A 24,600-nucleotide genomic window follows, 5' to 3' on the forward strand; every position below is an offset into this window, starting at 1 on the left:
TAATATTCATATTTCAGGTTAATACTCATTATTCCAGAACAAGCTGCATTCATTATGCAGGATTTGAAATTTTAAGATATTTCCATTGTGAGTATCTTTCTTCCACTTCTGTGCAATAAACCAAGAGCTGAATAAGGAGCAATTTTTTTCTTTCCTCGATGACTAGGAATAAAACATATAATAAAACAATGCTTTAACAAGTTTTCATGAAGAATCTAACTTCACAACCCACTTTTTCAAAACTCCAATTCAATTTGAGAGAACTGATAAAATCAGACTGGAAATAAATATGAAGAAAGGACATATTATGTCCAAAATTAGTTTCTGAGATAATAATCTATTATAGTATATATAATAAATGTTGTATATACCTGAGGGGAAAAATTTGAAAATACAGTTGAAATCACGTCAGTTTATATGCATATCAATAAGGACATTTTAGACTTATATGGCTCTCAGATGTATTTTTTCATATTTTCTCATTATTAACTCTATTAGGACTCTTCACTTTTACTTTATATAAACTTAATTGTAAGAGAATTTTTGCTTTATGGGTCTTGGAAAGGAGCTATAAAAGCCAGCTATTGAAGTCATCAGCTATTTCTCCTCAATTTTCTCATCTGTAAAATAGGGACAAAGTTGAGCAAATTAGGCAGACAATGTGTGTTAGTATCAAACAAATACAATTATTTTTTGGAAGAAATCCAAAAAGCAGATGTTTTTCTAAAATGTGACTCACTTAGGCATACTTTTTAAAGTGTAAATTTTCCAAGGTCATTTTTGAAAGGCCTGTTGGTTATGAGCTGAGGCATCACCAGCTTGAATTGCACATTTCCACTGTGCCTTTGAGAAGCATAACGGACACATTGAACAAAAAGGGAGTGAGGGGGACAGAACTAGGAAAAGGGCACTTTCCCTCTGAAGAGCTTGAATTCAGATGGATTTCAATGAAGAAGTGGCAAGTTGCAGAAATGTTAAGGAAGAAAAGGAGCCATATTACAGATATACTGCAACAATAAAGTAAGAGGTTCCTAACTATAGCATTTCCTTGCCTCCATATTACCTAGTCAGACAGCACCCAGTGCATTATTCCTTAGAAATGGGGTTTAAATTCTGATAATGAATCTAATCCTGCTGAACTGTAGCCATATTGCATATTCTTCTGATCTTGGTTATTGTCTAATTTATGCCCTAAAGCACAATAATTAATATCCCATTTAATTTTATGCTGTAGGTACTTCTCTATTTCATGTAAATGGCTAATCACTTTTTGAATATCATTAAACAATTGAGTTCAGTTTCAAAGTGTGTAATATACAGGCCTGGCGCGGTGGCTCACGCTTGTAATCCCAGCACTTTGGGAGGCCGAGGCGGGCGGATCACGAGGTCAGGAGATCGAGACCATGGTGAAACCCCGTCTCTACTAAAAATACAAAAAATTAGCCGGGTGTGGTGGCGGGCGCCTGTAGTCCCAGCTACTCGGAGAGGCTGAGGCAGGAGAATGGCGTGAACCCGGGAGGCAGAGCTTGCAGTGAGCCGAGATCGCGCCACTGCACTCCAACCTGGATGACAGAGCGAGACTCCATCTCAAAAAAACAACAACAACAAAAAAAACACAAAGCGTGTAATATACTTCATGTAACCTAAAGTGCATTTTCTCCACTAAAAGATGTAAGAGTCCAGTGTTAGTGAAAATGTACAGATTGCATTCACCTGTGAAAAAGCTTACAAAAAAAACATATCAACCTTTGTCAAAGGTATAAGTAACTTAGGTAATAAGGTCCAAGTTTTAACTTAATTTTGTAGATCAGGAGGCAAATGAATACCTATTTTATGAAGAAATATTTATTATGATATTTTTAAAAGGTTGCTTTCTCAGTAAAGCAAAATCTTTGATGTGATAATAGGCAAACATATTATTATTAACAAAAAATTCACAAACTTTAAAGACATAGAATAAATAATTTATTATAAAATCCAGTCAACAAAGTGACAGAGAAGGCCTGATAGAGCAGAGTCTACTTCTGTATAAGGCAATACTTCTTTCTGATAGAAAAAAGTGAACTCCTGATCTGAGAAACTGCTTTGAGGTGAGGAGTGACTGACAGTAGTTTCCTGGTATCAGAGGCTCTTCGCCTTAGATTTCATTCACATCTCCACTACTGAGGTCATAGGGACTAAAACAAATAGAGTTTAACCTTTCCACATATACACTGCTATCTACAGTAACTAATATTTCCTGAAGAAAATGAGCTAGCAGATCAAAATATCAAAACATTTGAGGAAAATGACTATTTCAAAAGTAAGGCAACAAGCAACATGATAAATAACATCAAAGGTATTTGTAATAACTTGTAATATAAAATAATAAACAGTAAACGTAATGACTGAAGAGGCCAAGGAGAAATGAGAGATCTGAGAAATAGAATGCTTAGAAAAAAAGTCCTATAGAATGGAAAAATGACATAATGGAAACAATAAAAAAGGAATAAAAGAATTGGTAAAATATAAAGCCAAATTTTTAAAGTAATCTCCCAGGAGGATAAGGAAAAGGACTAAGAAATAGAACATATGAAAGAACACCTAAACAATACAGGGAGTAGAATTATTAGAACTAAATTACAGGTAAGAGGAGTTTCAAAAAGAGAGAAAAATAATATTAGAAGAAAGAAAGTATTTTTTAAAGTAATGGAGACACATTTTTAAGAATTAATAATCATCAATGGACCACAGTGTTTTATTTCACCTTATCATTATTTTATTTTCATTTAAAAATCAAAGTGTTTATAGAATGCCTAATAAGAATGATAGAAAAGACCTACATTCAGATATATTATACTAAAATGAAATAATACACAATAATAAAGAGAAAAAAAATCTAAAAGCCTAGAAAGAAAGATTGTGTACAAAGAACAAAAGTCCAATTAATATAAGACTTTTCAATAGCAAAATTGAATGGAAAAATAAAACAAATCTGTATTTTAAAACACTGAAAGAAAATAAAATGAAGTTTTATAGTTTTATATCCAGCTCAAATGTCATTCACACATGAGGTCATGATAAAAAATATTCTTAGGCATACAATGCTTAAGAAAGTTTATCCCATAAAGACTAACACTGGAAAGAGTTGGGGTGAAATGCTTAAATAAGCAGAGATATTTAAAGAATATGCTCAAAAATATAAAATAAAATTGATCGAATATCTTGGTAAAGTGACTGTGGGATAAATAATGGTGGTGGATCCAAGATCAAAGATTAAGTGAAACACATAACCATGTAACTTGATCTAGATAATATCACCATAATTGGGTTGCTGTCGCAGGGAAGCCAAAGGATGTGAAAGTGGTAAGAATGTATTAAGAAGAAACTTAAAAATGGGGCACAAAAATGAATTAAGATAAGAAGAGCAAGTGAAAACATATCAATAATAATAATTGATCTAAATAGGTCAAATTCCCTCGGTAAAGGGTTGACAGATAAAGTAAGAAAACAGGAACTAGATACAAGTACCTTACAAGAGACATATCCACACAGTAAAAGGACACATAAAGATTAAAACTTAAAGAATGGAAAAAGACATATCCAGCAAATGATATCCATGGGGAAACTGATGTAGCTATATTAATATCAGAAAAAAGGGCTTTCACGCTTAAAAAATTATTAGGGATAATGAGTCACTATTCCTAAAAGGTATAACAATTACAAGCATGTGTGCTCCTAATAAAGTAACCTCCAACTATGTGAAACAAAATGTTTAGAACTACAAGGGGAAATGAATAAATACTCCAAAATAGTGGAAGACTTTAACACACATCTCCTCATTTTTGAAAAGTCAAGCAGACAAAAATAATCAGTAATGCTATAGAAGATTTGAACAATAAATGTTAAATCTCAGCCCAATAGACTTGTATATAGTTTTACATGAAGAAATAGTGAATACAGTTTTCTCAAGTACATATGGAACCCATACAAAAACTGACTAGGTGCTCAGTCAAAAGAAAACCTCAACACATTTCACAGAGTATCTGATTGCCAAAATGTTTTGAAATTTTAGAAAATTGTTAAAAACCTCAAAGTTTAAGATGAAATCATACTGGAATTTTAAAATACAACAAAGATAAAACACATGTGAAAAATGTCTGGAATATGGCAAAACAATGCTTTAAAGACAATTCATAGCCTTAAATAATAAATGATAAAAATAGATTCATTTTTGAATTATATAAATTAACCATCATTCTTTAAAAAATAGGGGAAAATAACCAAATAAATCCAAAGAAACTAGAATAGATAATATAATAAGGCCATAAATCAGTGAAGAACAAAACAATACAATGATAGATTCATAAACCAAAGATTGTTTTTGTTTGAAAAAAATTAACAAGATTGACATGCTTCTGGCAAAACTGATTAAATGAATAACATTTCAAATGAAAGGAGAAAGTAACAACAGTACGTTAGATTTAAAAGGTAATAAGTTTCTCCACTAAGATTAGGAGCAAGATAAGGATGCCTATTTTCACTACTTCTATTCAACACAGTGTTGTAAGTTTAGGTGAGAATAACTAGGCAAGAAAAAGTAACAAAAGCTATCCATATTGGAAAAGAATAAATGAAATGATCTCTGCTAACTGTTGACACGATCTCATATTCTACACTTACACACACACATGCACACATGCACATACACCATTAAACTGTGTGCTGATTTTATGTACTGCAGCTTAGCTGAATGCATTTATTAGCTCAAAAATCAGTTGCATTTCTACACATGAACCATGAACAAACTGAAAAAGAAATTAAGAAAACTATTCCATTTAAATAGCATCAAAAGGAATGAAATACTTAGGAATAAACTTAACACAAGAAGCAAAAGGCTTATACACTGAAAACTAAAAAATACTGCTGAATGAAATGAAAGAAATCATAAATACGTGGAAAGGCATTTTGCGCTCATGGATGGAAAGAAATAATATTGTAACAATGCAATACTATCTAAAGCAGTCTAAAACTCAATACAATTTTTTATCAAATTCCAACTGCATTTTTTAAAGAAATAGAAAAATGCATTTTAAATTCACACGAAATCTCTTGTGAAAGAACAAAGTTGGAGCACTCACACTTCCAGATTTCAAAACTTATTACAAAGCTGCAGTAATCTAAATCTATGCTAATGTGAGTCTGACAATAAGATATATAGACCTAGGGAGTATAATAGCAAGTCCAGAAATAAACTCTCTATTTTATGGTCAAATGATTTTTGACAAAGGTGCCAAGACCACTCAGTGGGGAAAGGAATTCTTTTCAACAAATGATGTTGGAAAAACTGGCTATCATCATGCAAAAGAACCAAGTTAGATGTTTACCTAACACCATATACAAAAATTAACTCAACATGGATCAAATACATAAACATAAGAAAAAAATCTATAAAACAACCCTCACAACGGGAGAAGCTACTAGCAGATCATGTATTTCTTAAGAGATTAAGATCCAGAAGATATACATAAAAATAAATCTTAAACTCAACAACAAAAACTAACAACCCAATTTCATTTATTTATTTTATTATACTTTAAGTTCTAGGGTACATATGCACAACGTGCAGGTTGTTACATAGGTATACATGTGCCATGTTGGTTTGCTGCACTCATAAACTCATCATTTACATTAGGTATTTCTCCTAATGCTATCCCTCCCCCAGTCCCCCTCCCCCCGACCAGCCCTGGTGTGTGATACTCCCCACCCTGTGTCCATGTGACCTCATGGTTCAACTCCCACTTCTGAGTGAGAACATGCGGTGTTTGGTTTGCTCAGAATGATGACAACCCAATTTTCAAAATGGGCAAAAGACTCGAATAGACATTTCTCCAATAAAGATATATACAAATGGCCAATAAGCACATGAAAAGATGCCCAACATCACTAGTCATTAGGAAAATGCAAATCAAAGCTACTGTGTAATACTTCAGTCTCATTAGGATGCCTAATATCAAAAGAAAATTGAGGAGTGCTGGTGAGAATGTGAAATGGTGCAGCCACTGTGGAAAGAAGTATGGAAGTTCCTCAAACGTTAAGTATAAAATTAACATATGATCCAGTAATTTCACTTCTAAGTATGTATCCAAAAGAATTGAAAGCAGGGGCTTAAACAGATAATTGTACACCAGTGTTCATATCAGCATTATTTACAATAGTCAAATGTCCATCAACAGATGAATAGATAAATAAAATGTGGTGTATACACATAATGGAATAGGCTTAAAGAGGAACGAAATTCTGATGAATGCTACAACATGGGTGAAACTTGAAAAAATTACGCTAAGAGAAATAAGCCAAACACAGTAGTATATATATTGTATTATTTTACTTATATGAGGTACCTAGAATAGTGAAATTCATAGAGACAGAAAGTGGACCAAAGGTTATCAGGATCTGGAGATGCGGAGATAAGGGGAGCCATTGCTTAATGAGTACAGAGTTTTTGTTTGGGATAATGATAAAGTTTAGGAAATAGTGGTGATGGTTGCACATTACGAATGTACTTAATGCCTTTGAATTGTACACTTAAAAATGTTTAGAATGGTAAATTTTATGTTGCATATATTTTACCCCAATATAAAATCATAATGGGACGTACCACCAACAGGAGCAAGATAAGGATGCCTATTTTCACTACTTCTATTCAACATAGTATTGTAAGTTTTAGCCAGAATAATTAGGCAAAAAAAAGTAACAAAAGCTACCCACATTGGAAATAAATAAGTGAAAGATCTATGTACACAGCTGACAAAATTTGCCATTGATTGTAAATGCTTAGACAAAATGCAAAATTTTCTAGAAAAATATTACTTAGTAAATGTAATTACTGACTGAAGAAGTAATTAATAGTGGTAATCGTATTATGATTACTGAAGAATCAAAACAAACTTTAAACATACTTCACAAGGAAAATATCTGAACTAGATAGTTTTATGGGGAAAAGTATCATATTTTCAAGAAATATATCATACCATTTTGTAAAAATGCTTCCAAACAACTTTAAAGGCAAGTGGGAATATATCCCAATTGATAGACACCAAAATCATACAAAGACATTAGAGGAGGAAAAATTATAGGCCCATTTCACTCATTATTATAAATATTTAGCAAAATATTATTAACACTTTGAATTCATAAGCTATAAATAAGATAATTTGCCACCATCAAGTTTGGTTTCCCATAAGTGTATTTTGTAATTTAAAAGAGAAAAAGAATCTATGATCATCTCAACAAATTCGGAAAAAGCATTTGATAAAAGTTAATCCCATTTATTATAAGACTCAGTTTATTAGGAATAGAATTTTGGTAATTTGATAAATAATATGTCTGAAACTTTAAGGCAAACATCCTAATTAATTATTCCCCTCAAAATCATTCCTTTTGACGTTCAACTTTGTATTTGAAATTCTAGCCAAGGTAATAAGGTAAGAGAAGAAAAGTGATATGTTTACAGTATCAGTCTATCTCTTCATACAGAATATAGTATTAAGAGAAAACATTTAAGTTACAAAATGTCACACACAGCCTGATATCCTTTATATATACAAAGTTAAAAGCAACTAAGATAAAAATAAGTTGATCACGTTTTCTTAGCCCAATGCATGGTAGACTAGCAAAGGAGAAAGAACAGACAACGGTAATGCTGTCAAGTGTGATAACAACTGTAGAAATGACAGTAACAATTTCACAATGCTGCCAGATTTTCTTTTTAAATGCCTAACTGGAGTTTTCTGTATAGTTTTAAATTAATTAAGTTTTAACTGATGTTGATATGAAAGTAATTCTACACATAAGGTATATGTTTCACAAATTTTTTTGGATAAGACCAGTAAATAGTTTGACATAATATTTCTTATCTACAAAAATTCTACCACAGTAATAGCTTCTTAAAGGGAATTTTTCCTACCTCTTCAGGCTTAGATATTCTGATTCTATTCATCAAATTTGTTACTCTTAGTCTCCTACTCTACTACTGTGTAAAGATGCTGATTTAATTACATGTAGAATGATTCTATACAAAATTGTGAAACACTGTTTACCATATATCCTTATCCTCTAAATGGAATGCTTAAGGATCAAAGTTTCCATTACACATTTGCTTACTGTTAGGATAAGGAATTGTGTGCATTTGTCTCACATTTTATCAAAATGGCACCTTTTTTTTTTTTCTTTTAGTTGAAGTTACGAATGTCTCCAAATTGCAATTTTAAGTCTGGAAGAAAAGACAGTGAAACTTTTATTCAAATTTAGTGCATTGGCAATATGTTTTTGAGACAATACATGTTTTCATAACCCTAGAAAAATATAGCTTTGTCTTTGTTTAAAATCAGTGCTGCCCTATAAGAAAATAAAATCTGGGTCCAAAATTATCGTAGAAACATCTAAGTAAAATTAACCTCTGAAAATGTTTATATGTCCATCTATTCTTATCAGGACAAATACAGGACAACATAAATAATCTGACCTGAATTCCACATATGCTTTTTCTACTGTTTTGGCCCCTTCCCTCTTCATATTTTATATCTGATCTATCACTCAGATATGACTTTTTTAAAGTTATTTCTCAGTTTGAAAATTCTTCGCTATTCTCATATTTCAAGATCCTCAAGGCCCTAAGCCTAACTTATGTTCCCCGCCACTAGTATTTCTTCATCTCTCTCAATTAACTACCACTACCCCTCCCAAACTAACTCATAGTTTAAAAGTACAACTTCCTTCTGCTTTCTCCCAGTCAAAAAATCTGAAATCTAAAATCTTTCTGCCTTAACTCATGTATTAAGCCCAAATTCTTGCGTTTAGTTTTCAAAATCTCGCTGCATGGCCCCACTTCCTCTATTCGACATTACTTCCCACTACTCTCAAGATGAAAGATTTCTTACCACCACTTGTAAACATACTGTGCCCATGGCTCTCAACAATAGACTTCAAACCCTAGCGGGAGGGAGGGTGTGAGGGGGAAGAATGTTACTGCAAGGAATCTGTGAATTTATATATTGGGAATTTTTTTAAGAAGATAATAAAATACAAGCATGATCCTAACATATGTGCTATGTCATAGACAGCTGAGTATTTATTACATGCCAGGTATTAAACCAAGCATGTTTCATAATAATAATTTAAATAACTATATCTCAAGTAATCTTTAAAACAACTCTAGTATTACAATTGTCATTTTAAACATAAAATAATTAAAGCTCTAAGAAATGAAATCATCATTTCATGATCATATAGCTTTATAAAGAAGTAGAGAGCTTGGATTCAAACCAAGGAATGTCTAACACAATGTCCGGATTCTTTATTATCTACCCTATAGGTAGAAGGGCCTTGCCTTTAAAACTTTTACTCTAAAGTGTTTTGAGTACTAAAAAAAGTTACAAGGCATTGGATTTAATTTTTCTCAGTTTTTCCCACTGCTGTTTTCTGCACTACCAATGTCCCCAATCCTTCAATAAGCATCCAAATCTAAGGCTCAACTTTGGGTAAGCCCTCTTCAGCACTCCTCCTCAGGCCAACCTGGTTTATTTTTCCTTTCACCCTAATAATATGGGGCTAACAAACTTGCAATACATTTTCTAATTGAATTTAAATTAATTGTTTTATCTTTCTCCATTTTTATTCACTCAGCAAGAGAAAAGGCATTATAGTATACATTTACCATGTTCCTGAAAATGGATTATATATGTAAAGCTAAGAATCTTTGGCATATATATATGCGTATATACATATACATATACATATACATATACATAATGTCCTAGATAATTTCATTATAAATACAAAAATGTAAAAAAGTCTCATATATAGTCACATATTATATTTCCAGATAATTTATTAGTAGAGATAACAAAAAGAAAAAAATACCTTACATATATGTGTCTGTGCACTATCACATATTTAATATGAGTGTCAAGGGAAACTGAGGGAGTATTTTGAGTTGTTTAGATCCTATATTGTGTTTTTTGTGAAAAAATTCATTGTGACCCTAACATGGTAAAAGATTAGATAGAATAACTGTAGACAAAAAAGGAAAACAAACTTCACGTATAAAGAGGATCACTGTAGGAGAGCCTAGAGTGCACAATGCATGCAAAAAATTGGCGTTTGACAGATTATTGTCTTTCCTTTTGGGTGTTTATTAACGTAGATGCAATAAACAAGGTCTTTATAGTTTCAGGACACACACCATTAATATTCCTCTAAATTTGTTTTCTTTGCTACTAAAGCAGAGGTATACAGTTTAAATGACATGCACTGAATAGAGAAATCCCACTGTGTTATTGCTGTTATTATTTTTGTCCTATTATGACATATGTAAATATAATGTGTTGAGCTGGAGTAGGAGATCCCTTGTCCTTGGTGAGCTGGTTTATACATATAGTGGCAGATTATCTAGAAATACAATATGTGACTATATGCAATAATAGAAAAGATAAAGTACAAAACAAAGAATGATAATTTATAAATACTTTTGCATCATGCCTATTATATACATATGATCTCTTTAGTAATAAATAAAAACAATTCATTTAATATAAACACTGCAACAATTAGTTTGAAACCCTCATCTTTTGATTAAAAAGTAATAATAAACCAGAGTTTTAATATTTTTTACTAAATATACTGTTATAATTTTTTACTATAGTCCAGAGCACTAAAAATTATCTTGAAAGTAAACACGCTTGTCAATACAGCAGAATATATTTTATGCGTTTCAAAGCTTAACGTTTACATACCTTATTTTATTGACTATAAGTTTATAAAGTTTAAATTCAGTATTTCAGGTGGTTTCATCTCCAAACACTGAAAGAATTCCAAAATATACTTGCTCACCAGTTTTAACTTTGAAGTGTCTATAACCTTCACAATAGCAATGGTTTTCTCTTTCTCCTTCATCATTTTCTTTTCCTTAAACTTGCAAACAATAACCAAGAGAACTGTGCAGAAACCTCTACACTAAAGTGAACTTCGGTTCTTCTTTGGACTTTGAGACTAATCTTGTCTAGATTGTGATTGACAAAAGCTTGCTCACTGATGTTATGCAGTCCCTTCAAGTTCCAACCAAGCACAGGGGGTTGTTAATATTTACTCATTCCTCGTCTGTGGGATGATCTTGAACTATAACAGTTGACTTAGATTACCAAATGCCATCAGCATTTACAGACACTCGATTGAAAAAATACCTATGTATGTTAAAAGAAATGAGTTACTATGTACAACCACGTATATGAAAGAAAGGGGAGAAACTAAGACCAATGGGTGTAAATAATACACACATCTAAACTCAGAGGCTAAGCAATCATTCAGCTGGAGTGTGCCAGATGATAAGATCTGTCTCAGACCCCTTCAAATCATAGGATTCTATAGTTCCATGAAATGGCTACTTCCCTGAGACCGCTGGCACAGCAGAATGGGTAGGATAGTTGCACTGGTTTCATCCAGGGCTGGATTCAAGGCCTTACTTTGCCATTCATTAACTATATGAACTTGGGCAAGTTACTGAACTTCTCTAAGCTTCTTTCCTCATTTGTAAAATTTTAATAGGCAGTAACAATCTCATAGGTTTGTTGTGAAATTAAATGTAGTTTTTCACTAAAGGTACTTTGCATAATTCTTGTCACCTAGTAAGTAACCAACGCATGGTAGCTATTATTATTGTTGTCTTTATTCTTGTTGCAGTAGTACCATGCTACTGCAACAAGAATAAAGTATTCCTGAATAGGAATTATAATGAAAACAATTATTTCAATACTATGTGTGAATTTTAGTCATTTATTTAACATGCATTTGTTGAGCACCTGTGATGTGTTAGTCACTATGCCAGGTACTAACAACAAAAAAACAGGCTACTGTTTTAGGCTCCAGAGACACAGCAGTAAATGAGACAGACAAAATCCCTGTCTTCAAGGGGTTTGCATTCTACAGGGGGAAGCACAGAATAAACAGGTAAATGCAGTAATAAATAAGATCATTTGTGTTACACTACTCATAAGTCAGAGGGTAAATAAAATAAGACATTGATTTGAGGAGTCATGGAGTAGGGTCTTATAGTTAGGGTAATTGTGAAAGGCTCCTTTGACAAGCTGACATTGACTAAAGATCTGAATCATAAAGAGGTAACCATGTAAAGATTTGAGACAAAAGCATTCCAAACTAAGAAAAGGCAGTGCAATGGTTGTAAGATGATAATATTCCTGTCATGTTTAAGGAGGAGAAAGGATGCCAATGAATCCAGACCCTGAAGTCAAAGGGAAGTGCTGACTATATGCTGGATTATGTTCTCAGTATTTCAGAAAGTTAATAAAATGGTAAGTTAGGAGAAACAGGATGTGATTAATGGTAATGTTAATAAAATGGTAAGCAAGGATAAATAGGATGTGATTATTTCTTTAGGAAGATTATTCTGGCTGCTCTGTGAAGAACAGCTGTAAGGGAACAAAATGTGGCAAGAAAGCTGGGTCAGAGCCTGTGGCTGTAGTGAGAGATGATGGAACGTGTTTTACAAGAGGACATGATAGGAAGCCGTGAGATTCTGGAAATCTTGGATGTGGATTACAAAAACATATTGATAGATGTGGGTATGGGAGTAAGAGAGAGAAAAGCAAAGAATGACCATTTTTGTTTCTTTCACATGAACTAAAAGCACATTTTGGAGGGAGGACTTCTTTTCAGTCATGTTATGCTTAAGATATCTGTTAGAACCACAAAAGATATCAAGTAAGCAGTAGAATATATAAGTCTGGCATATAGGGGATTGATCTAGGCTAGAGATGTGTTGATGTTACCTATAGGACATGTACTGATATATGAGAAAAGAGGACCAAAGACTGAGCCTTAGGACACTCCAGAATTTAGACATCTGTGACAGGAAAAAGAACCAGTAAAATGAGTGAAAAATCAGAGAATCCACGGAATCCCAGATAGCTCTTCAAGAAGAAGGAAGTGGTCAACCATGTCAAATGCCACTGAGAAGCCAAGTCAAGTGACAATGGAGAATTTGCTACTGGATTAGTTTGCTATTGATTGCTATTGATTGGCTTGCTATTGGTTTGCTATTGATTGGTTTTCAGAGCCCTTTTAGAATTGTGAGGACAAAAGCCCTATTGGAGAGGAGAGAATGAGAGGGAAGGAAGTCGAGGCAGGGAGAAAATGGGGGCAGTGAGTATTTTTGTGTGTGTATGTAAAGGAGTCATGAAATAGCCTGGTAGCCAGAGAGGAAATGTGTTTAAAGGGTGCTGTTTGGTTTGGTTTGCTTTTAGTGAGTGTTATTAAAGACTGATAAATGCTGATATTTATAATCCAGTAGATCAGCTGAAGATCTAGAAGGAGGAGCTAGAGAAGAAAAGTCCTTTGGAAGGGATCCCAGACACGAATGGTAGGGCTAGCTTTAGATAATGAACTAGGACAATTATTCACATGGGAGCTAGTTATTTAAAAGAGCGTGGCAACTTCTCCCCTCTCTCTTGCTCCCTTTCTCACCATGTGACACTCTGGCTCCCCTTCCTTTCTGCCATGACTAAAAGCTTCCTGAGGCCCTCACCAGAAGCAGAGACCAGGGTAATGCTTCACGTATACAGCCCGCAGAGCCATGAGCCAAATAATCCCCTTTTCTTTAAAAAGTACCCAGCCTCAGGTATTCCTTTATAGAAATGTAAAATGGACTAACGCAGACAACCCATGTCATATAGTAGGTAAACATAATAATAATTATTGGTAAATATTCTCATTTTTGAAGCTTATTTTAATAAACATCTGTTAATTTAGCCTGACTAGAATTCATTCACATTTGCTTGGGTAACAACTACTGCTTTCTTGGTTCTCATTCTTAGTCTGGGCAATTTGTTGTGGAGGGCTGTTCAAGCCACAGCTCTAGGGTAGGCCCAAGACCCAGAAACATTGGCTTAGAAATAGATATGTGACAGAAGCTGCTCTATTATCCCAGAGCTTTAACTGGAACTAAGAAGAAAAACACTTCTTAGGTATCCCATACTAACTGAATGTTTCCATTAGGATGCATTTGTTTTTGAGAATCAGAAAATCCTGATATATTTGGCTTATAAAATGAAGAAAAAAAAACCTTACATATCCATAGGCAAAATAATTCTCCAGGGGCATATAAGCAGCATTTCTTTCCATATCTGTTGATTTTCTCTTTCCCTTTGTTTCTTTTGTTTTTCCTCACTTTATCTACCTTTTGGGGCGGGGGGAAGGCTACAGAAGCCCCATAAATCATGGAGAAGCAAAAAGCCTTCTCTTTCTTGAAATTATAGACTGAAGAAAACTTCCAAGCAGGTCTCAGTATCCTGCTCAACTTGCCAGAATTGCAGCACAAGCCCATTCTTAAAACAATCTCTGGCAAGGGAAATGGGGCCACCAGAATTGGTTTAAATTAATCAGAAACTTCCTCTTTCTTGTGAAGGAATGGATGTCTGAAAAAAAACTAGGTTAGCAAGAAAAAAGTGTATGCATGGCTGGGAATAGGCTATGACAGTGTCTGTTCAATGGCTGAGAATAAAGCCAGCACAGAAGAAAACAGAGACAAATTTACAAAGGGATGCCCACATACAATATTACTTAGGGATTTTTAGATGGCATGAACCAATAAATTCCTTTCATGCTTAAGCCCCTTATGAGTCAGGTTAACCACCTGCAACCAAAAGTTCACTGGCTAATATACTTACTCAAAGCTTTTTTCTGAATCTAACAAGTCTTTGCTTTTATCTACATAAACTATAAAAATCCTTCAGAGTTTCCTACCCCTATTCTACCAGCTATTCTTGTACATTCTCTTTTTTCTCACTTCTTGCCTTATGTTGTTCTCTTAACTTGCTACTTTTCTGCCTTCATGTCTATCTCTTAAAATCTTAACTATACAGTACTTCATAACTATATTTCAAACATCACCTCTTTCTAAAGGACTTCCAAAAATTCTCACTTTCGCATGGTTTCTCCTTCATTTGAGCTGCAAAGCAAATCTCTAACTAGCATTCAAAATGAACACATGTAGTCTATATCAATTAAAACAGCCTTCGGAGACCAATATTTTTAATTATTCCCATAGTACAGAAATAGATACCAAAGCAAAGGCAGGTTACGTGATTTGCACAATGTCTGGACTAGAAAGGGGTTTGACCCAAGTTCTGCATTCCTTCCCGCCTTGACTCTCAGGCACAACTCATTGTGCTACCCCATTATATTGTCATCTCTTGACATGTGAATTGTGCCTTACTCGACTTGCAGTCTCATATTGTGTGAATATTATGTTTTACATATAATAAGTATTCAGTAAATATTTGGTTAATTGAACTGCTTTGTTTTATATGTGGATCTAAATTATCAATAATCTTTGGTTAGTTAACAGCAGATATTTCTTTATGCAAATACACTTAGGCCAGTAGTATCCATCTATTTAAAAGTACATTCTGTATATCAAAAGCATATTCCCAACGAAATTCATCACCAATTTTTTACTGAGTAAGCCATTCTACAAAGACTCTACAAAACAAGTAGATAATTTGACAGAGAATGTTTCAGTATACAATTTCAATGAAGTAAGTACCACGTACAAAGAAGAGAAGACTGCAGGAAATTAATATCATTTCCTCAAACTCAGAAGTTGAATATTGGTTAAGAAAATAGGATCCTCATGCTGTGAAATTAGAAAGGGAGATATTAGCGTTAATATCAAATGTATCTAGAGAATTAGTTTTCATGTCACTATGCTACTTGAAATCTGAAGAGAAAAAAGGTAGAGTCATCATTCTATATTTAAAAAAATGAAAACTGAAAAAAAATCCTACAACAGAAAACAGATTTGAAACCTCATCTGATATTTAGCAGGTAGAGTTAGTACTGGTGACTTGACTAGCACTATGCGGAGGTCCTGCATACTAGAGAAAAGGAGAAAGAGACACTTCTCTCATTAGATAGTCTACTTAAGAATTGATACAGAAAAAAGGGATGCTTCCACCAACATTTTTTTGTAGGCCCTAAATTGAAAACATTCATCATAATGTAGTCTAGCTTATTGACTTATTGATGAATAGTCCACAACTCAATATAGTCAGAATTCACTTTTTTTAAATTAAAAATTTAAAGTAACAATTCAATTGCGATCTTTGAGATTCTTTTTTCTCTTGTTCTCTAAAAGATTGTAAACTGTAAACAAACGAACAATAATCCTTCAAAATATGTTGAAAGAACTTATACACCCTTTACAGATAACATTTTTATGATTCATAAATGAACAATCAGAAGGCGCATAGCAAGCAAATAGGAGATAAGACACTATCCCTTCATATTGCAGGAATTTGTACTGATTTCAAAGTAGAAGTCTTCCTACATACTTTAAAGGAGGGTGAGGCCTGTTCTATCTTTTTCAATTTGACTTTAGCCTCTGGCTATTGGCTTAGAAGTAAATTTATATTTTTCATTGTTGTAATGTTTTCTTTCTTCTACGAAGGTATAGAGCCTCTAAATCTGAAAGCTGTATTAGTCATGGTAAAATAGTTAAAATTTAGTCATGACCTTATAAGAGTGTTTGATTACTTGCTGTGCTTAAAATAGAAAATCTAAAGATTAAATTCCTTACAGAAAATGCTAGCAAATTAGATATATAGTTAGATGCATGTATATAGGATTAGATAGACACAGAGACAGAGAGAGAGATTAGTACAAGCACTATATTCTTCTTCAACCATTAGATAACCTTTTTCTCTGCACCAATAAATATTTTCTAGTATTCATCTTTTATCTTGTCTGTTTAAAAGTGCAGAAAAAAGCATCAGTTGCTAATCAAATTTTTTTATTATCAGAGTGTATTCATTTCCGTTTCAATGTCCTTCTTGGGTCTGAAAGCACTTACTGTTCTTTGCATTAGCAGAGGAGAGTCTGCTCCTTCCTCTTTAAAACTTGATTCCATACCGATTATATCCTCAATAACGTCCTCCATCTAGCAAAATATAATACATTTAGAATATTGTACATAATGATAAAAGTTGTGCTTCAGTCTGAAATCAGAGAGAAAAATTCTAGCAATCTTTATAAGTTTTTTAGACAATTTAAATTGAGGTTATATATACATATATATAAAACCTCAATATAACATATATATATATATATATATATATATATATATATAAACACAGATATCTTTAGCATTGAAAATGCAGGTATCCTGACAATCTTTAGTCTGTTGCTTTTTCTTGCATTTGTGTCCAAAGGCTGACAGGTGACAACTTGGCAAATCACCCTTGGCTAGTCTCTTGAAAATCAGTATCTACATAAATAGAGTGGTTATCATGAAATATCTCAAGGCAGATAGGGTCCCTACAGTTAATATGTACAGAGATTACTTTCTACAAACTTTATTTTTCTTTTAAAATGTTCTGATTGCATCTTACATGTGGATATCTAAATATTCATGGTTAAATATTACCCAGTACATTCCTGTAGATATAGAATAGATAGAAACATTTCATCCTACCTTCTCTAAAGACCAATAATAATAGGTAATAGCAATAGCAATAAAAAATAATAATAATGAACATTTTAAATAGTAACAATAAAAATCATTTTTATAGTGCATGAGATGTACCAGGCATGCTTCTAAGTGCTTTACACACATCATTCATTTAATACTTATAATAACCCTATGAAATGAGTACTTTGCTATATAGAAAAGGAAACTGAGAGAAAAAAATTCAATAATTTGTCCCAGATTATATAGTGAGTGAGTGGTGGAGGATGGACTGATATCCTAGAAATCTGGCTCTATAGTCCAAATCTCATTGGCTTTCTATTTCCTTTCTCAGTTCTTTTCTAAAATAGAAACTTTCCTTCCCTTCTGTACTTTAGCTGGGGGAGATTTTAAAAGTTTATATGTTTAAAAAAATGGTTGTTTCTCTCTCTCTTTCTCTCTCTCTGCTCTAGCTCTAGCTCTCTTTGCTTCCATCATATTCCATTTAGTTAAATTTTTAAATGTGATACAAACTCAAAGATATTGTGAATGTTTTATTTATATAACTATAGTACTGTGAATTTCCCATGATATATGCAGATACAGTCAGGAGTACACTCTAATAGATATGGAAAAATATCTTATAATTCTATTGATGTTATCTTCAAAGCAAGATATCTAGGAACTTAAGAGAATTAAGTGTTCGGAGAATTCTACTAAGATACTCCAAAAAATACAGAACAGTATTCATATCTTAACAAATATTAATTAAGCAATGTTTACTGTGAGATCTTGTGGTTAGAACTGGAGCTACCATAGCCAACAGCAGGAAATTCTTACTCTTATGCAGCTCAAAGTCTTAAGGAAACAGACCCATAAACAGCTTAATAACAAATAGTGGGCGGAGGAAATGAAAGCAGGTAGAGGATACAGCTTGATGAAAATGGTTGTTATTTTATAAAGTGCATCAGAGAAGATTTACTGACATTTGAACAGAGATAAGATTAACATGGGAAAAGGTGATCCTTGGAAAAGGAATAAGAAACACCTAAAGTAGGAACAAGTTCAACATGTTTGAGAAAGAATGAGCACTAATGGGAATAGAGCAGAGTGCGCAAAGGCAAGAGTGGTTAGAGATGAAGTGGAAAAGTACGCAAGAAACTGACATCACAGAATCCTCAGGGCCAGTGGTATCCAATAGAAACTTCTGCAATGATGGGAATGTCCTATATCTGAAATGACCAATGTATTAATAGTAATAACTAACCACATACCCACATATGACTACTAAACACATGAAATGTGGTTAGTGTAACTGAGAAACTGAAACTTTAATTTCATTTAATTTTTTTAAATGTTACTGAATTTGGCCGGGTGCAGTGGCTCACACCTGCAATCCCAGCACTTTGGGATGCTGAGGCATGCAGATCACTTGAGGTCAGGAGTTCTAGACCAGCCTGGCCAACATGATGAAATCCTGTCTCTACTGAAAAATACAAAAATTAGCTGGGCGTAGTGGTGTGTGCCTGTAGTCCCAGCTACTTGGGAGGCTGAGGTGGGAGAATCACTTGAACCCGGGAGGCAGAGTCTATAGTGAGCAGAGATTGCACCACTGCACTCCAGCCTGGGTGACAGAGTGAGACCCCATCTCCAAAAAATAAAAATAAATAAGTTACTGAATTTGGACTAACTTTCAATTCAAATAGCCACATGTGGTTCATGAGTACTACAGTGGAGGGTGTAGCTCTAGCCACGGTGAGATGTTAAATCCTTGTGCACAGAGAGATCTTTAAAGAAGCTAGGTTAATATATGTGCATATTTTGTTTCTTTTGTTTGGTCCAGTCTCTGAAATTCTTTAAGTAAATTCTTGATTGTTATTAAACTTGAATTTTTATTTTGTGATATTTTACTCATATTCTACCACTAAATGGGCAAAAACCTTGTACTGAACAGATGTGAAGAAGACTTGAGGAAAGAAGATTGCTAAACATGATTTATGGGGAGTGCTTTTCATTTGGATACTTGGAGTGGATTCAGTAAAAGTTACACATAAGTCATTCATCTATTTTCTCTTTGGAAGCTTATGTCATAAATGACGCGGTCTGTTTAATTTTTCATGTTGACTATAAAGCACGCTTAGGTTTCCCTTATTCTAGAAAGAAACTTTTCTTTATTACATGTGAAACATCCTCCTTTGGAGGCAGTGCCTTTGCCTTTAACACTACTATCCCTCATTTCTGTCATCTACCTACATGACTACTTTTTTCCCTAATTTCAGTTTTACCGTTATCTTAATGGATGTTAAAATCTAAAATCCAGCCTAAAACCTTCACAACTTCTAAGTATCTCCATAATTAAAAACCTAAGAATGCATTTGTTATTTTAAAAAGACAACAAACACACCATTTTGTATCAGATGAAACAGAATTAATAGATAATAGATCAGACAAAATAAGAATTACAAACCCACAAGTAAGTATCCTCAAAATAATAAATTAAGATCATAAGAATACAAAGAAAGAGCAAATTGCTTGACAAAAGTAAAAATGGAGATTTTTTACATTCAAGGACAAGGACAAAGGAAAACATTTATGCGTTTTCAGATATGTGAAAATAAAGGTTTACAAAAGAACAAGAATAAAACTTTTTAACAACACTGAGTACAAGAAGAAAATGGGATAATACTAGAAATATTAAAGGTAAAGAACTTTGAACCTACACATTTATAGCCAACAAAGTATCTTTTAAGTATGTGGATGAAATTAAATTCTTTTTGGATATAAAAACTCAGAAACTTTAAGGCGAAAATACCTTTTAAAAACAGTTTAAGGAGTACTCCAGTCAGAAGATAAATAAAACCATGAAATTGATACAACAAAAAGAATGAGTAAAGAACAGTAAAATTTTTGTGATCTAAGTAACTCTCTATATATGTATAGAGAGACATACATGCATAATAATTATATATGTATTTCTATAGATAAGTACATATATATACATGAATTCTATACATACATAAATTCTATAAATATCAATTCAGAAAGGTAGGTGGCAACAAGGCGATGAGACCATACTAAGGTAGATTTTTACTTAAGAGTATGACATATATAATGTTAAACAAGGATATAGATGTAGAAAAAAACATAATGACGACTCTTAAAATATTAGGAGTAACAAACAGAAAAGAAGATAAAAACTGACCAATGGAAGACAGAAAAAAGAGGGCAAAGAAACAGAAAGCATAGTAACTTAAAACATAAGAAATTATAACTGTTAATTCCTAATAGTAAAGTAAGTACAAGAATGTAAATGAGTTAACATACTGATTGAGAAACTCTCTCTTGAATTGGATTTTTAAAAGGTTTTGTAATATTTTGTCTATAAGAGACACACTTAAAAGCAAACAACAGAAAAAGCTGAAAGGAGGTTAAAAAAGGTATCATAAATATAACCAACAGGAAATCCACAGTAGTGGTATTCATATTAAGCAATATAAAATTTAAGGTTAAAATCTGAAGGAAAAATAATACCAAGTGATCATGAACACGTATGCACCTAAAAATACATACAACTGTCAGAATTCTGTGGAAAAGTAAATCAACACTTGTAGTTGAATATTTTAACTCAGCACTCTCTAAATCTGATAGTTCAGCACATAAACCTAAGTTTAGACTTCTCTTTACATATACTTAAAGCCATGCCTTGGGTCTTGTCATCATCTAAAATGCTTCATTTCTGAAATCTTAAAATCCATGATCTTACTCATCAAATGCAGCCTTTGTTTTAGATCCAGTCTAAACACTGGCAGATCACCTGAACAATTTTTATTTTGTGACCCTTCATGCCTTTGCTCTGTTACCTTTCTGCCCAACTATCCCAAACATCCCAGGTAGTCAATCTCTCCACCTTCTATTAACTCTGAATTCAAAGTAGAATGGCTTCTGCTCACCATCCTACTGACATCCCTTTTGTTGTTATTTTTATTCATTCTTTGCCAAGTTCAACAGATATTGATCAGTTCTTATTTTACTAGACTCATCTGCTATATTTGGGTGTGTGAATCACTCCCTCCTTCTTTAAACTAATTCTTTCTTTGGCATCAATGACATCGCACTCTCCCAGTTATCTTTTTACTTTACTTTTATGGGCCTTCTCTTCTGACCATCCCTTAAATGTTGGTCATCTTCAAAACAGTATCTTTAGCTATCACTCTCCTCACTGTATTCAGGTTCTCAAAGGGATTTATTTCTCATTCAAGCTTTCAAAGACCATCCGTATTCTGACAACTCTCAAATCTCTTCCTCCAGTCCAGCAAATTTGGATGTCTAGCTGTCACCAACATCTCCACGTGATGATCTCACTGATACCACAGTTCAACATGTTTTAAGGGAGAGTCTCACTTTCTCGCACCGCACAATAGAAATAGACTCCCAGCTGTTCCCTATCCCTGACTCCAGACTTCTCCCTCTATATAGTTAACAAAGTGATCTAGAGTCAAATCTGATTATGTCACCCTAGCTCCCAAGTTTCAACCCTACAGTGACTTGATACTGTTTAACATGGAGTACTAGCCTCTCTGTAATTTGCTGATTACTTACTTCTTTGATGTCATCCTTTACCACCATCTGCCTTCTTTTCTATTCATTTCACACTGTTTCCCATCTCTATTCTGCACTCATGGTATCCCATCTGGCTAAATGCCCTACTAGTCATTTTCCTCTAAGTCTTTTTACATAATATTATAATTATTTGTTAACGTTTTCTCTTGCCCTCAACCTGAAGCTCCTATATGGTATAAATTATATAGGATGTGCAGTTTGTTCCCTGAGCATGTGGCAATGACAGCTGTCTGAATGAAGAAACAAATGAAATCTTATTGACCGTTCTAAGTTCTTTTTTGAGAAATAGATTTTTTATTTTCATTTGTCTTTTGAACCTCTTCTCTTGGTTGTCTTCTAAGTTAACTCATTGTCACTTTCATGCCAAACTCTACACTTCTTCTAACTACCATACTTCTCTTAACAGTCCCTTCATCTATGTATGTTATTCATCCTGTAAAGGCTCAAAAATCTCAAAATTGCACCAAACTCATCTTCCACCTTCACTTTTGTATATAATATGACACTGAGACGCATCAACATTACCCCCGAGTTCATTTATTTTATTCTCTCTACCACCAATTTTCCTGATTCAGGCTATAACTAAATTGCACTGTAATATTCTGTCATCTGTTCATGTACAAGGAAACTTAACCTCAAATCTTTCCCTCTCAACTGACATTTAAATGTTTCTGAAGCATTGCTTTGATTATGATACTTTTGTACTCAAAAACGCTCTCACAGCAGATCCATTGAGAGTTGTGTAGTAAATATCAATTTTCTTCTTCTTTCTTACTAATGTTTTTGATGAAACTTTAACAATTTTCAGAAGAAAAATGCATTTTTCTCAGCTTCACATCAGCTAGATGTGGCCATGTGACACAGTTTTGACTAAGTCATAAGCATAAGTCCCTTGTGAATTTCTGCAAAATTTTTCCTTTCCTCATGGAGGCATTCTCCTTGCTTCTCTCTCTACCGTTCATCTGGTTTGAGGGCCTGAGAGGTGAAGCAGCCTTCTTGTGATCACATGAGGCCCATTAAGATAAAAGTCACATAGTAAAGAAGAAAGATAGAGGAAGAACTGATCTATGTTGACATCACAGAGAACTACAACAGCCTCTGACTACTTACTTCTGGCCTACTTTTCATGAGAGTTGCCCTGTTTTAAAAATGGAGATAATAGGGGCTGGGCATGGTGGCTCATGCCTGCAATCCCAGCACTTTGGGAGGCCGAAGCAGGTGAATCACTTGAGGTCAGGAGTTCAAGACCACCCTGGCCAATATGGTGAAACTCCGTCTCTACAAAAAACACACAAAAAATTAGCTGAGCGTGGTGGCTTGTGCCTGTAGTCCCAGCTACTTGGGAGGGTGAGGCACGACAATCTCTTGAACCCAGGTGGTGGAAGTTACAGTGAGCCAAGATCGTGCCACTGCAGGCCAGCCTGGGCGACAGAAGGAGACTTGTCTCAAAAAAAAAAAAAAAAAAAAAAGGACATAATAGTAAACCATAGTGGTGTTTAAAAATTAATTTAAACTACAACCTGACATAAAATAAAGACTAAATGACTAAATGAATACTCTCTTATTTTTGTTGTTAATATCACTGTTAATATTCTATGTTGTTAATAATTATAAGATATAACTGTATAAGATTATATGAGATAATATAAGATTATTATGGGAGAAAAATTTGTAACTCTCATTTAGTTAAATTACGGGAAGTGATTTTCTCTTGCATGTTCCTAATGCAGATCTAATTGATACAGTCCCCCACTACCTTGGAATCATGGTCTAAGTTCCCAGATCTGCATTTAAGTCCTGTAGCCCCACTCTAATCCTCCTTTCTAACCTCAGTCACTTATTTGTACTGAATTGTATCACTCTGAAACCCACTTATGCTTGTCTACTCTGCCCTTAGCTTACAGCATTCTCTACTCAAAAAATTATCTTCTGTCATCTTTGCTGTTGATGTACCTGTCTTTCAACACCCAACTCCAGTATTACCACTTCCAGAATTTCCTGAGACCTCACACTGAAAAAGTTTATCTTCCTTCTGATTTTCTAGAATACTTTGATTTCACTTTTCTAATGGTTCTTCTCAAATTATACCATATTACTTAAAGTATCACTGTACCAATAACAGCAAGTAGAAAAATATTATTGAAATAAGGGTACTCATTATTCATTAACTTATACATTTGCCAAAAATATGCACTGATTATTAATTGGCAGAAATTTGTCTTAGGAGCTAGATATTAAAATGTGAATAGGGTATGGTATTTCATCAAGGAATTAACAGACTAGAAGATAAGAAAAACAAAAAAGGCATAATTAAAATGTAGCATGTGCTGTGAGAATGCCGTGAAAAGTGCAATTGTTATCCCTATGATATCAGCATTGCTATGAAAACTCAGATAACAGGTGCTAAGCCCAGACAGAGCATCACCAGGGAAAGCACCTTAGACAAGAAACCTGAAATGAATTTTGAAGGACGAGCTAGAATT

General features: G+C 33.6%; 1 protein-coding gene across 8 annotated transcripts in view; it reads right to left on the bottom strand.

Annotated features, from left to right (window-relative positions):
- Positions 1-24,600, bottom strand: part of TFEC (transcription factor EC) — a 227,338-nt gene that overhangs the window by 19,523 nt on the left and 183,215 nt on the right. For 5 of the 8 annotated variants that reach the window (XM_063642144.1, XM_055283752.2, XM_063642145.1 and 2 more), the window contains one exon: positions 16,904-16,990. The exons of 2 other annotated variants lie outside the window; for them this stretch is intronic. In XM_063642144.1, the coding sequence (XP_063498214.1) occupies positions 16,904-16,990 (87 nt within the window). Of the gene's footprint in view, positions 1-10,872; positions 10,998-16,903; positions 16,991-24,600 lie in introns of those variants that run through there. One more of the 8 variants, XM_055283754.1, reaches the window with a different exon arrangement.

This window comes from Symphalangus syndactylus, chromosome 6 (genome assembly GCF_028878055.3).
Source record: "Symphalangus syndactylus isolate Jambi chromosome 6, NHGRI_mSymSyn1-v2.1_pri, whole genome shotgun sequence".
In the NCBI taxonomy this organism is placed as follows: domain Eukaryota; kingdom Metazoa; phylum Chordata; class Mammalia; order Primates; family Hylobatidae; genus Symphalangus; species Symphalangus syndactylus.